The sequence below is a fragment of the Chrysochloris asiatica genome, unplaced genomic scaffold (genome assembly GCF_000296735.1).
Source record: "Chrysochloris asiatica unplaced genomic scaffold, ChrAsi1.0 scaffold00161, whole genome shotgun sequence".
NCBI lineage: Eukaryota > Metazoa > Chordata > Mammalia > Afrosoricida > Chrysochloridae > Chrysochloris > Chrysochloris asiatica.
In genome coordinates, this window is record NW_006408679.1 from 164,512 (window position 1) to 180,247 (window position 15,736).

The following is a 15,736-nucleotide window of genomic DNA, read 5'->3' on the forward strand; positions in this document are numbered from 1 at the left end:
CCAAGGAGATGGATTGACCAAGTGGCAGCATCGATGGACTCAAGCGTGGCAACAGTAATGAGGTTGGCCCAGGATCGTGCAGTGTTTCATTCTGCTGTGCATAAGGTCCTTATGAGTCAGTACCGACTCGATGGCACCTAACAACAACAACAACAACGTGGAAGTTATATGTCAATTAGCTCTATAGAGGAAGCATGTTCAGCACCTCTACAAGTAATCCATCATCATGATAGTAACTGCTACGCTATATCCTTTCTGTTTCAGGAAAGATATAAATACTACAGTTCAAGTCGCCATCTCTCTAAGTCACAGCTCAGATCTTCACATGTGGATTGCAATAGTAGGTTACAGCAATACCCAGTTTTTGCACTCTCAACTCAGATTCCTACTCTGAGAAAGTCTTAGATGCATAGATTATTAAAAACATAATAAGAATTTTAAAGGAGGGCCGCCCCCCTGCTGAGATAAACTCCAGCTTCACTTTGTTGCTGTTAAGTACCGTGGAGTTGGTTCTGACTCATAGTGACCCTGCACAGGGTTTCCGAAGCTGTAAATCTTTATGGGAGCAGAATGCCTCATATTTCCCCCGCAGAACAGCTGGTAGTTTTGAACTGCTGACCTTGAGGTTGGCAGCCCGACTCATAACCACTACACTACATGAGCTCCTTTATTACAAGTAGGAAAATCATGGTAGGCACCTAGTTTTGCAACCCTTCACTCTCTGGAAAATAAACAAAAGGTGGCATCATGTAGTATTTCCCCTCCAAATAAGTGCCAAATGCCTTCTGAGAAAAAAATGCAAGAATCAAAACAATGTGTTCCAAGACAGATACAATAGGTATGGAGAAGGGTACTTTCTTCCATCAGTGGTTTAAAACAGCTATATAAACATTTATGACTTGCCTACATATACGTAATTATAGTCGTGTGAGAGGAATTTAAACCTCTAGGTCTCTCAAGGTATTTGGGCATGTCAACAACAAATACGTGAAGAAATTTCCACTTAAAAAAAAAAGTCCCTCTTTCCTCTTAGGTGAAAATAAAGTGAAGAAGTAAAGGGTTGTTATATAATATATTAAATTACTAAATCACATGGACTGAAGTGAAAATTCAGAGCCACTAAAGGAGCTCTGGTAGCGTAGTGGTTACGAATCGGGCTGCGAACCTTAAGGTCAGCGGTTCGAAACTACCAGCTGCTCCGCGGGAGAAAGATGAGGCTTTCTACTCCCGTAAAGATTTACACCCTCGGAAACCCTGTACAGGGTCGCTATGGGTCGGAACCGACTCGACGGCACTTAACAACAACAACAACAACAATCATGTATGTATGTATATCAGTACAAAGGGGACCTGTTAACACTTCTATAGAGTTCTGGTGTGGGTTAATGGGCTGGACAGCAAAGTTGGTTTGTACTGCAAGGTTGGCGGTTCAAACTCACCAGCCACTCCTTGGAAACCCTATACACAGTCACTATGAGTTGGGACTGACTAAACAGCACATAACAACAACAACACTTTTATTATAAAACTGTTAGCCTTTCCCTTAAATGTCTTTTTAGGAACAATTGCTTTAATTCATTTCCTAAACAAGTCAGCAGAATTAGTCTGGTGGATAGGTATATAGTTTTTGAAGGAAGATTACCGGGGGTCAGAGCCTGCATTCATAGACTATCAACCATGCGACCTTAGATAAATCATTTTCTTCTCTGTGCTTTAATTTCCTCACCTATAAAATATGGAAAATAATAGTCCATACTGCATAAAACTATTGGAATGACTACATGAAAACCACTCAGCTCAGTAAATGTTAGCTACTGCTGTTAAATATTACCAGTATTATTTATTTTTTAAATGAGCTACTACATTTAATAAGGAGCCCTGGTAGCATAATGGATTACAAGCTGCAAGGTCAGCAGTCCAAATTTGCCAGTCGCTCTCAGGGAGAAAGGTAAGGTTCCTGTAAAGATTTACAGCCTTAGAAACCTTTAAAGGGTCACTATGAGTCAAAACCTACTCAGTGGCACTCAGCATCATCACTACATATAGTAGTGCACTAGGAAGACACTAAGATATTTGTAACCTCCAAGACTGATATTTTTAGAAATTTAAATATTAAGGTACATGTATTTAACTTACTTTCATATATACACTGTTGTTGTAGTTAAGTACCGTGGAGTCTGTTCCGACTCATAGAGATCTTGCACAGGGTCTCCGAGGCTGTAAATCTTTATGGGAGCAGAATGCCTCATCTTTCTCCTGCGGAACCCCTGGTAGTTTCGAACTGCCAACTTTGAAGTTAGCAGCCTGATTCGTAACCACTACGCTACCAGAGCTTATTTATATACTATGTACCCCTAAATGTCAGTGTTTCCCCTATATGGATATCTTTCAGTTTCCATTGTCCTATGTCTGAATCCACAAAGATCACCTTATCTGGAGTGATCCTTCAGGATCCGTCAGTTATCCTACCAGCTATGCATTTATTATCTTTTCTTCCCGACTAACCTAGAAGCTTCTGAAGGGCAGCATCTGAGGATGTTTATTTTTACATCTGCCTCATCTGTAGCACACTATCTGGCAGCAGGAAATGCTCCATAAATGGACATAAAAAAATGGACTTGAAAGTTTGTTATGGAAAAAGAGTCGCTTGGATAGTATTTAACAGAGATAGCCGGAAGAAAGTAGTCTTGCCTTTGTTTTCATATATATCTCGGTTATGTAGTCTTAAAGGCATCCTGGTGCCACAATGGTTAAACACTTGGGTACTAATTGAAAAGCTGACTGAACGCACCCGGTGATTTCACATATTATGGCCAAAAACTCTATGGGCAGTTCCATTCTGCCCAAGGGGGTCACTATGATTCAGAATTGACAGGATGGAATTGAACAACAATAACATGTATGCTTAATGATCATGCTGATTATTACTCTTTTAATCACAAGGAGACCATTCAAAGAAGGTAAGATTCTAATAGAATGAGAAAAGGTCAAAGGGGTATTCTAGGTGTCAGAACAGCAAAAGGAGTGAAAAGTCCAAATGTGCATGTGTTTAAATCAGGGTAGAAATTGGCATGTGAGAAGACTTGTTGTTAAGTGCTGTCAAGTTGGTTCTAACTCATAGCAGGCCTGTATAGGGTTTCCAAGGAGCGGCTAGTGAGCTTGACCTGCTGACCTTACAGTACAAACCAACCTTGTAGTCTAACATATTAACCCATAGTGGTGGTGGTGTGCTGTAAAGCTGGTTCCGACTCATAGCGACCCTGTACAGGGTTTCCAAGTCTGTAGAATCTTTATAGGAGCAGAAAGCCTCATCTTTCGCCTGTGGAACAGCTGGTAGTTTTGAACTGCTGACTTTGAGGTTAGCAACCCAACTCCTAACCCCCAGACTACCAGAGCTCCTTGCATTAAGCCATTGTTGTTATTGTTGTTAAGTGCCTTAGAGTTGGTTCCAACACATAGTGACTCTGTATAGGGTTTCGGAGGAGCACCTGGTGAGCTTGAACTGCTGACCTTGTGGTTCAAACCAATTTTGCAGTCTGGCGCATTAACCCACAGCACCACACTAGGGCTTTGCATGAACCCATAGTTGTTGTTGTTAAGTGCCGTTGAGTTGATTCTGACCCATAGCAACCCTGTATAGGGTTTCCAAGGATCAGCTGGTGAGCTTGAACCACTGGCCCTGCAGTTCAAACGACTTTGCAATCTGATGCATTAGTCTACAGTGCCACTCCAGGACTCTGTGTTAACCCATGTTGTTGTTGTTATGTGCCGTGGAATTGGTTCTGACTCATAGCGACCCTGTACAGGGTTTCCGAGGCTATAAATCTTTACGGGAGCAGAAAGCCTCATCTTTCTCCCACAGAACAGCTGGTAGTTTTGAACTGCTGACCTTAAGGTCCACAGCCCGATTTGTAACCACTATGCTACCAGAGCCCACGGCAGTGGTTAAATAAGACAAGAAGGTTGGGAGTTTATTGAGGATTGCCTTGTATTGCCATGTTAAACACTCTGTAATCATAAGGATTTAAGAATAGGGTGACACAGTCTAGGCAGTACTTTATAAATGTTACTTCGTAGTGGTTAGCCAAAGAGACAGGAAGGGTATGAGGATGCGTTTTTATAACCTTTGTGAGAAGTCAAAAGAGCCTAAGTTATAATGAATGCAAGTACACAGTATGAAGGACATTTCTTTAAAGTTTCTCTGAAGTTCAAATTAAGGAAGTATCTTAGACAAAGGATCTGCCATATAATTTAAAAGCCTAACATGCAGAAACAGGAACTTAATAATGGTTGCCTCAAGTCATGGTTAAAATCCTTGACCATCAGAACTAAAAGAAAATGTAAAATCATCTTGCTGTTGTTGTTATGTGATGTCAAGTCGATTCTGATTCATAGTATAAGGTTCCCAAGGACTAACTGGTGGGTTTTAACCATCAACCTTGTGGTTGGTTATTAGTTTCGTGTTTATCCTATGCACCACACCAATTGGCAGCATCGATGGACTCAAGCGTGACAACAGTAGTGAGGTTGGCCCAGGATTGGGCAGTGTTTCGTTCTGCTGTGCATAAGGTCGCTATGGGTCAGTACCGACTAGATGGCACCTAACAACAACAACAACCACACCAAGTCAGCATGCTTGAAGAATTAAGTAATTTGTCAAAAGTTGCAAAAATAGTGAAATCATGATAAAATATCCTAAAAGTTAAGTTTTTTCAACCCCAGGCAAACTGGGGGCCTCTGCTAAGAAGAAAGGCAAATGTTTTTAATTGCTACTTAGCCAAAGCATCCTTTGAATAATTCCCCTTAACAGTAGATTATTTTAATATAGATCTGAAGGCTCTAGTCCAGTTTTTTGTGCTGGTGGTTTTACTATTAAAACGTAGTACTCTATGTGATTTCACTCAATCCCTTGGATACAATGAGTACCTCCATGTAAAAGTGACCAGATCCAGGTCTCTAGTCATGACCTTTCTCTTCACATCAGATCTATTACTGGTCATCTCTATTGACTTCCAAAATACAACTCATTATTTTCCTCTGATTAATTCTTTTAGGCTCCCTAGTCAGATTAATAAGGAACTCTGTTAGCGTAGTGGTTACGAGTTGGGCTGTTAATTTCATGGTCAGCAACTTGAAACTACCAGCGGTTCTGTGAGAGAAAGATGAGGCTTTCTGCTCCCATAAAAATTTACAGCGTTGGACGATCTATACAGAGTTGCTATGAGTCAGAACTGACTACACAGCACATAACCACCAACCATTAGTTGGCTTATTAAGGAGCTGTGGTGTACTACAAGATAAGCAATGGGCTGCTAACCACAAAGTCAGCAGTTCAAACCCACCAGCCACTCTTTCTCCACGGGCAAAATATGAGACTTTTCACTCCCATAAAGATTTACTGCCTCAGAAGCCTATACAGGGTCAATAAGAGGCAGAATTAACTCAGTGGCAGTGGGACTAGGTTTGGTTTAGTTGGGTTAGTGGAACATCCAGTCAATTTAGGCTAAAACTATGGTTGTGGTTGTATGCTGTGGAGTCAGTTTCTACTCACAGCAACCCTGTATAGGGATTCTGAGGCTGTACATTTTATGGGAACAGAAAGCCTCATCTTTCTCCCACAGAGTGGCTGGTAGATTTGAACTACTGTGGTTAGCAATTCAACTTGTAACCCACTATGCTACCAGAGCTCTGGTAACTCTGGAGTCACCTTTAATTCTGTACTGGGATTCTAGTGTGGCACGGAAACCATATACCGCATCACTATGAGTCAGAACTGACTCAAAGGTACTTAACAACAACAACATTGCTACCCTAAATAGTTCTTAAATATGCAACTTCCTTTCTCATTTTCATTTTACTGAGACAGAATCCAGACTTCATTACTATCTTTTTGGCCCCTGTCAATTATCTTTCCCTAAGTAATTAGTTTTTCACAATATTTTCAATGACCTTTTAAATACCCATTTGAACCTGTCTTTCTTAGTTCAGGCTCTCTAGAATTCTTACTTGAATTAACCAAACCCAACCCACTGTGGTGAAGTCAATTATGACTCATCCTGATCCTATGGGACAGAGTAGAATTGCTCCGTAGGGTGTCTGATTGTCACATCTTTCTCCCTCAAAGTGTCTGGTAGCTTTGAACCATCTACTTTGCAGTTAGCACCCAGTGTTTAACCTGCTGTGCCACCAGGGTTCCTTAAAGATTTACTTGAAATAAAGAATCTCCTTAGTCAGAGATTGCTAAACATTTGCTGTAAAGCGCCAGATAGTAAACATCTGAGGTTTTGTTGAAACTACTCAACTTTTCCTTGCTAGTGAGAAAGCAGCAATAGGTAACATGTAAAGGCTAGTTGTGGCTATTTCAATAAAACTTTTCCTACTTTGATAAGTCTTACTCATGAACTCATTAATCAAAATTCCTACCAAGTACATCCTCCTCGAGAAAGCCTTCCCTGACTCTCACCTTCACCTCTGATGCAGAATGAATGATTCAACCATCCTTCCCACATGCTCCTATGTTAACTTTACTTCTCTTATTGCATTATTATCATACTTGGTTATATTGCAACACAGAGGTCTGGATCATTGAGTAAAATGTGGGCGAACTAAGTGTAGAAAATGAACCTTATTGATCTAGTCTCAGAGCCAAGCAAAGTACTCATAGATATTAAGTGTTCAGTAAATACTTGTTGAATAAATTAATATTATGCATACCACTTGGTTCCTCCATAAACACTGGATTTCTAGTTACTATTTTCAAGTCCAACTGAATAATAAAGGAAAACATCAAAAAGTAGGTTATTTTTCTTCAAATTGATCTACAGATATGTACTCCAAGTTTTAAATTTTCTTTGTCCCTAAAGATTTGGATCCCTATTTCATCACTATTTTATCATATAGCTTCCATATTCAATTTTAAACTTTGTTTAGGACATGTCTGAAATGTTTGAGTTGAGACTAAATACTTAAGCATTACCTACGTTATCTGGGGGTTATTTATTTCAACTGGTCTACAGGGAAAAAGGAGTCCTGGTATGGCATACTGTGGGATAAGCACTGGACTGCTAACCACAAGGTCAGTGGTTCAAACCCACCAGCCATTTCTTGGAAACCCTATACAGGGTTGTATGAATTAAAACCAACTCAACAGCACCTACCAACAACCCTAAAAAAGAAAGCTATAACTTTTCATAGTCATGCACCTAAATACTCTGAATTAATATTCAGAATAGTGAGAAAAAGCAAAATCTTATAATCCCAAAAAAGTGTATTAGAAATATTTATCTTAATAACCAAGTTGCATATTTAGTACAAAAGGAGATATATACACAGTTCCTTGCATTTTAAATTGCCACCTTTAAACTTATGGGTGTCAATTTAAATCAACATAAACTAAGAAGTACAAAATGCTTACCAAAAGTGCTGCAGTTAGAAGAACAGTAATTAAGCTTTATTTCATGTAAATCTAGTTTAAGTTTTTGTAGAATTGCTGTAAATAAAATGCAACAGAAAAAAGCTTTCCATGGAGCCAACCAAAACCATTTTTCTTAAGAACAAAGGAATTAGTTACCACTCGTCCATTTTCAGCAGTTGCTGCATCTTAATATGCTCTACTTGCAAGAAACTGATCTTGTCAGACAGTCCAAATTGACACTGCACAAGAAAACTCTCTACGGATTGTGACTTCAGAAATTAACTCTCTGAATACGACAAAAGGGCAAAACCAGCATTAATATTTATTTACTGAAGCTCAGCCACACTGAGACATTAAAAGCTGTCCTATCTCTGTGGTATAGTAGTACTTAGTACACAAATGGTTGATTCTCAATACAAGTCTAACAGAGAAGAAAAATTATTAGCATTCTCATGATACAGCTAAAATCCGAAACTTCTAAGATTAAATAACTGATTAAATACCCACAAGAACTATGTTAACATTATATTCTCAATTCTACAATAGTACTTTAAATGAGCATTCACAGAACAGTTCTTATTCTGCAGTATTAAGCAATCTTTTCTCAGGAAAGTGTTTCATCTCTTGGGATTTTTCTCAGATAGCATAAATATATAAATAATTTTCTTTTCTCTTCTTTTTCCCCCTGTCTTTCTCTTTTTCTTTCATTGTTTAAGAGGGAAGTTGGCAAGTCATTTGGAACATTATCATAACAAAATGTTTTTAACAAACTTTGATTTTAACAGAACTGGAGGCATCTTAACACTAACCCAAAACTTTGGGAGGTTCACCAACCTCTAGAATATTTTTTCCTCCAAATGCAGGCTGTGCAAGTGGTGCTTTCCTCCATCTGTTATCATACCGTGCTTAGAATTACATTGTCACATTTCATGTAAAAGGGATCAGTCCCCTTTTCATAGTTTAAATTCAACATATTACTATGATTGGAAGACCAGTGTTTTTCTAATTTATGAGCCAAGCCAAATACCATAAACTTACACACGTGTTTTGACAAACTTCTCTGTAAAAACTGAACGAATCCATAGGTTTGACCTGCAAAGTGAAAGATCATACTAAAACTCAAAAGTGAGACGAAACTACTTATATGGTAATGTGAAATATCTACTCAGTTTTACACGTTCTTCTCTGTGTGTTTATTTGCGTATGTGTGTGGGTTTTCCAATACAGCAAATTAACAATACTTGCTTTCTAAAGTCTTATTGTAATTTAGGGCTGAGCTACATATTTACTGAAGTTTTATGACACTCAGGATCATATCACCATATTGGAAGAAGGAACCAGGGCCATTTAAAATTATGACAGTATACATATTGTTATAAATACTGATTTGAGCATGAGCTGTGTCCTTCAATTTCATCTTTAAATTATATACCACCTTTAATTTGGACTCAGATTTCTTATTTTGTAAAAGTTCCATCACAACTTGCATCTTAGGGTGTCTTTTACTTTGCCTCTTTCACCATGAATAGTATCTGATTATTCTTCTAAATATATTTCTCAGACTTTTTAGTTCAGAATTTTTATTAGACATAGAATTAACAAGAGAGGTAGTGGTAGGAGAAAGATGTCATTTTTCCTATATTGATAGAGAATTACCTAAATATTTGAGCACTGTAGATGAAAGGTTTTGTAATATATCAGTAATTCCCTGCCACACTTATCATTCACATGTCTGGGTGTTTTGCTTACCACATCCCCACTTTTGTTAATATGCCTGAAAGCTGTGTGTGAATTGAATGACTAAGACTAAGTCTAACAACTGCTTGGAAGCCTGTGGCAAAAATTAGTGAAATGAAATTGGTGCTATGGCGCATAATGAGATTAGGCAGTACCTGGTGAGGTGCAGTTGGTGTTCGGATTCGCCCAGCAGTTCTGTCAGTTTCAGGCATTCCTCTCTGGCTCCAGCTCCCTTCTGCTGCTCCTGTTCCAAATGCTGCCTGCATTCACTCAGTGCTAATCTCAATTTTTCTATTTCCTTAGGTAGAAAGAAAGGGAAAAAGGCATCCATATAAAATACATGCACTCGAATTCAAAATTACTTCATTTTTCTCTATTCCATAAATTTTAATGTGGTGAAAAATTATTAGGAAATTTAGGCTTCCATTTCATGACAAAGGGAATTAACACATCCAAAAATGCACATTAGTGAGGATTTTTTGGATCGTAAAATGAAGTCTAATTTTAAAAATGAAATGATTAAGTGAACATAGTCAAAATGGATTACCTACAATTTCTTTCTAAGGCTCATTCTCTTTAAAAAATAATATGAATCTATACTGTTACTACTTTCAAATTTTAATATTTTTGCTTGTCAGATTAGATAAAACACTTGCAAGGATTTAAATCATGTTTTTGTGATTCTTAATTCTGATAGATAATTATAGTTCAATTTTTGATGTTTTGAAAGCCAAATTAAAGGATTAAATCATTTAAATATGTTTTAGAAAGTGTGAGTTTTAAAAGAAGGTATCTTTACAGTGCTCAATATCATTTGGAAAAAACATAATTTGGGAAAAAATACAGTATGAGAATATTTAAGCATTTAGAGTGTATGAGATTTCTAGCCCAAAGCAAAATAACATTACAAAAAAGGCAACAGAAGCACACTGAGAATAATAACATAAACAGGAATATCTAAAATATCTAAAAATTAATGATAGTCTATTTCTTGGCTTAGGATGAAATTATCATTATCTACTGAAAATCAAATATGTCAAAGTAACAAGCCCTACAGAGAATATAGTTTAAAATAATTTTTACATTAAAGTAAAATATATTTATCATAAAATAGTTATAAAATTAAACAAAAGATAAAGAAACATATGAACATTTAAAAATATTTACACTATTAAGACAAGAGAAAGCACGAAGGGGAAGTAAAACAAAGAAATGTTTTCAAATTCCATCAAAAGTAGCAATTTCAATGTACAAAACTACAAACAAAATCATGAATAAGTATAGTATTTTAAACTTAATATTTAAGTTCATGAAAATTTTTCCTTGTATCATTATTCAATATTATGAACAATCTCCAACTATATTTAGTCCATCAGGCAAGATAAATAGGCAGTTAATCTGTATGTTTTTTCTTGTGTTTGTAATCTATAAATATTTTGTTTATCCCCATCAAAACCACTAACAATATAATAAATCATGGACATTCATAATAATTTCTCAAATACTGCTTTTATTTTAAAAAACCTAATATGATAATAAGTATATTATTTTAATTCAGGGTAGACTTTCAATATCTTTCAAGAGACTAAATGAGTCTCATTTCTTCAAAATATTTTAAATTATGAACACTATCCCAGTATAGTTATGCACTGCATAACACCCACTGAGAAAATGTCTGACTTCATATACTTCCATGGTTCCTATCTCTGCAAAACCTATTATATTAAAAGTTTGAGGGACATTCAATGGTTTGTAATAACAAACAAGTGCTACTTTGTGATGCATATCAAAACATCATTATTATTACTGTATTCTTATGTTAAAGATTTGAGTGTATCTGGAGTGTTTATTTAATATTATTTGGTTTGGTGCTATAGAATAAACATTGGACTGCTAACCACAAGGTTGGTGGTTCAAACCCACTAGCTGCTGCTTAGAAACCCTATGAAGGGTCGCTATGAGTCAGAACAGACTTGATGGCGCTTAACAACAATGGCAAAAAAATACATAGAAAAGTACACTTTATACTATATACTAATACAAACATTTGCCTCTCTGACATTAAATATGTATCATACCTAATTATTCCAATTTATATACAAATATGACTTAAAAGCAGATTTAGGAGTAGAACTCATTCATAAGCTTGGGACTATCTGTATATAAGGAGTTCTGGTGTAGGATAAGCACTGGACCACAAGGTCGGTTTGAACCGAGAGGCTGGTGGTTCAAACTCAACAAATGCTTCTTGGAAACTCTCTACAGGGTCACTATGAGTCAGAACCGACTCAACAGCACTTAATGACAACAACATTTGTATGTAATATTAGGGGGCTTCAAAAGGTTTATAGGAAAAATGGAATTGAAAGATAAAAGAATATTTCCATGAACTTTTTGAAGCCCCCTCATATGGTGTTCACACAACACCCAAATCACATAATGTCCTATTCTACAGAACATATCGTGTACATTAAGCGACACAAGACTGTACTTAGAATTGTAAGTGTAATTAAAGAGATTAAAGAATATAATAGAAAAGGCTATTATTGTCTAACATTTATTAAATTCACACACATACACACACACACACACACAAAATATAGAATTACAATTATATGTTGACTTTAAAACTGCAAATTTTCGTTTATGTTTTTCCACAGTGCCATATGGTGCTGCGGATTAATGTGCTGAAATGCAAGGTTGGTTTGAATCGCAAGGTGGATGGTTCAAGTTCACCAGCCACTCCTTGGAAATCCTATACAGGAATGCTATGAGTCGGAACTGACTCGTCGGTACTTCACAACAATATGCAAGGTACTATTGTAATGGGCTCAGAAAGTCTCCATCTTTACATTCAGGAATTAACAAGTCAGTTGGAGAAATGAGACACACACAAATACAAAACATATAAAACAGGCCTAATGACATGTAGCACAATGTTTAAGAATTGGACTGCTAATCTCACGGTCAGCAGTTTGAAACTACCGGCTGTTCCATGGGAGAAAGATTAGGCTTTCTGCTCCTGTAAAGATTTACAGCCTCGGAAACCCTGTATAGGGTTGCTATGAGTCAAACCGACTCCACAGCACATAACCACCACCACCACCATCATCAACCACAAGGAGTCCTGGTGTAGTGCTGGGGGTTAATGCACTGGACTGCAAAGTTGGTTTGAACTGCAGGGTCAGTGGTTCAAGCTCACCAGCTGCTCCTTAGAAACCCTATACAGGGTCGCTATAGGTCGGAATCGACTCGAAGGCACTTAACAACAACATGACTTGTCGAGAAAATACATGAGGGTATAGAAGCACTGACATGATGAAGGTTATATTAGCATATACCTTATATGTTGTTGTGGGTAAGTGCCTTCCAGTCGGTTCCAACTCATAACTACCCTGTATAGGGTTTCTGAAGAGCCTTTGGTTGGAATGAACAACCCCTTGAGGTTCAAATCGAACTTGTGGTCCAGTGCTTAACCCACAGCGCTACACCAGGACTCCATACCTTATATGGTAATAGGTGTGGTGTGCCGTGGAGTCGGTTCCAATTCATAGCAACACTGCATAGGGTTTCCGAGGCTGTAAATCTTTAAAGGAGCAGAAAGCCTCATCTTTCTCCCATTTCAACGAACTGCTGACCTTCAGGTTAGCAGCCCAACTTGTAATCACAATGCTACTGGAGCTCCTTGTATATGCTAATACATATCTTGAATAGATGAGGAGTATATACTAGCACGGACAAGAAAAGTACAGTATGTAAGAAAATTAACGGCACACAAACTCATGAAATGATATATTTAGATGAATAAAGTTACATTTTTCTTAAAGATAAAAGGGAGTCCTGGTGTGGCGCTATGGGTCGGAACCAATTCCACAGTACTTAACAACAACGTTAATGGTTTAGGCAGGCATGTAATACATATCTTAAATAGACAGAAGCTGAGCTTTCAGAAACTGGATTCTATGGGTATGATCACTTTAAGGTGACATAGGCTGGAAGAAGAAAACCAATGAAATGATAGCTGCAAGATTTCAAGCATGAGGCCCATTTATGTAAATAAATGGAGAGATATTGGGATAAATCAATGAGGAAGCAATAATTTTTAATTGAGAAGATACAAAAGAATGACAGAAACTAGAAATTTGTAAAATTCTAAACTTTCTGTTCTTTTTTAAAAAAATTTTTATTGTGCATTAAGTGAAACTTTACAGAGCAAATTGGTTTACCATACAATAATTCTTACACATTTTGTTTCATGAGGTTGATTACAATACCTACAATGTAACAGCCATTGTCCCAGTTTCACTCTGTACTTCCTGTTGCCATTTGTCCTTCTTTCCTATATCTTACTGCCTCCTGAACCTTTTGATCTTGTTTGGTTGACTGTTCTAAGGCGTGCGTATCTCACTGGTGTCATTGTTTACCTTAGAGGCCTGTCTATTATTTGGCTGAAAGCTGAGTCACAGGAGTGAGTTCAGTTCCAGGCTGGAAGGATGACTTCAGGCCACTGTCTCAGGGGTTCCACTAAGCTATAGCAGGTCAGTAAACCTGGTCTTCTTTTCATTATTTTGAGTCTTGTCCCACTTTTTTCTCCTACTCTATCCAGGACCTTCTGTTGAGATTCCTTTCACAGTGATCAGTAATGGCAGCCAGGTGTCTTCTCATTCTTCTTGTTTTAGAGTCATGGAGGCTGAGGTTCTCACCATCATTAACCCTTTGAACTATTAGTTTCTATACAGCTTCAATTTTCTTCATTCTTTTATACCCCAGACAGGGAAAGACAAATTGTTACACCTTAGGTTGCCACTTGCAAGCTTTTAAAATCCTAGTTACTACTCATCAAATTAGGCTGTAGAAGACTGTCTTGGCCTTAGTGTTCCCTGAGCCTATGATGCTGAGCCCCCAGGTTCAGTGACTCATTTCCTCAAGGTGTTTGGTTATGGATAAGAAAATTTCATAATTTTATCCCCTATATGTCCTACTGGAAATGTAGCACATATAAATGTTGTTGTTAAGTACTGTTGAGTTGGTTCTGACTCATAGCGACCCTGTATAGCGTTTCCAAGGTGCATCTGATGGATTTGAATTGTCGACTTTGCAGTTCAAACCAACCTTACAGTTCAGTGCATTATCCTGCAGTGCCACACCAGGACTCTACCACACAGAAGAAACACATAGGTAGAAATATCCTGTAAAATCTCTCGATATTGATAGGTACAGTCGCGTTTGCCTTCCCTTCCCTGCTAGTTGGAGTGTCTATCCTTGTATCCACCTGTAGACTTGTTATTATTTTAAGACTGCATTGCCTTTGATCCCAAACTTTAAAAGAAAAGATGTAACAATTTTTATAAGCAATACACAATAGCAATATAAATGTACCTTATATTGTATTCTATTTTAAGTATAAGTCAGCCGCTTTCTTATCCTTATTGGGGGAAAAATGAATCAGCAAGAGGCTGCATAGTGAACTGAAAGTTGGCCAAACACACAGGTAAAGAACATAGGCCTTAGAGTAATCACAAATCAGGGCTCTAAAAATAGCTCTGGTACTGTCTAGCTATGAAACCTTGGACAAGTCATTCAACCACTCTCTTCTCAAATGACAGTGGTAACTGTACTAACCTCCTAAGACGATTGAGAAAATTAAATGAGATGATGAGTACTAAGCAGAGTGCCTAGCACATAGTGAGAGCTCAGAGATGCTGTGGTTAAATCCTTGACTGCTAATCGAAAGGTCGAGTGGTTTGAATCGACCAGCTGCTCCAAGAGAAAAAGATGTGTCATTCAGCTTCCACAAGGATTACAGCCTTGGAAACCCCATGTGGCAGCAATACTTTGTCCTATAGAGTCACTATGATGCAGCATTCACTTGATGGGAAGGTTTCTTTTGTTTTTGTTTTTAAATTATTATTATTATCGATTTTTCCTCTTTCTAAAAGCAGAGTGATAAGTTTATTTGAAAAAAAAACTGCTTAAAGATATATGGTTATCATTGGGGACTAAAGAATTCTCAATCTACTCATTAAAAATTTCCCTCATATCCATAAAACATTAGTTTCAAGAAAATAGAATAAAACTTTACTTACTGCAGTTTTTAAATCTAGATAGCATTTCTGTTAAGAAGATGGAAAATTAATGCCTGCTTCTGGTTATCTGTGCCAGCCAAAGAGCTTATTGGTGCAGATAATCAAAATCAACAGATAATCTAACCAGCTGGACCAGGACTCAACACTTACTCCCTGAGTCAGGAAAAGCTGCCATGGCACCAACTCTAACAGTTAGAAGAGAAATCTCTTGCCAAGCTCCCACTGGCAGTATAACCCTTTGTCTCACCCAACTAGGTCAAGGCTGTTTCCTTGGCTGTATCTAGTGGTCCATGAATGAAAGATCAACAAGAGTCATAGGCCAATTGTACATTCTTCTCAAAGTACAATATTAACCTGCAGTATCTACAAAGTAGTTTGATGTTTCACCTAAGCATTTTTCTGGCTAACTAGGGAAAGACAAAGGAGCTCTGGTAGCGTAGTGGTTACGAATTGGGCTGCTAACCTCAGGGTCAGCAGTTTGAAACTACCAGCTGTTCCG

The 15,736-nt window shown here is 37.6% G+C and overlaps 1 protein-coding gene across 1 annotated transcript in view; it reads right to left on the reverse strand.

Annotated features, from left to right (window-relative positions):
* Window positions 1–15,736, reverse strand: part of SDCCAG8 (serologically defined colon cancer antigen 8) — a gene marked incomplete at its 3' end in the record, with an annotated part of 318,486 nt that overhangs the window by 70,700 nt on the left and 232,050 nt on the right. The window contains exon 13 of the mRNA XM_006871153.1: window positions 9,307–9,449. Within this exon, the coding sequence (XP_006871215.1) occupies window positions 9,307–9,449 (143 nt within the window). The remainder of the gene's footprint in view (window positions 1–9,306; window positions 9,450–15,736) is intronic.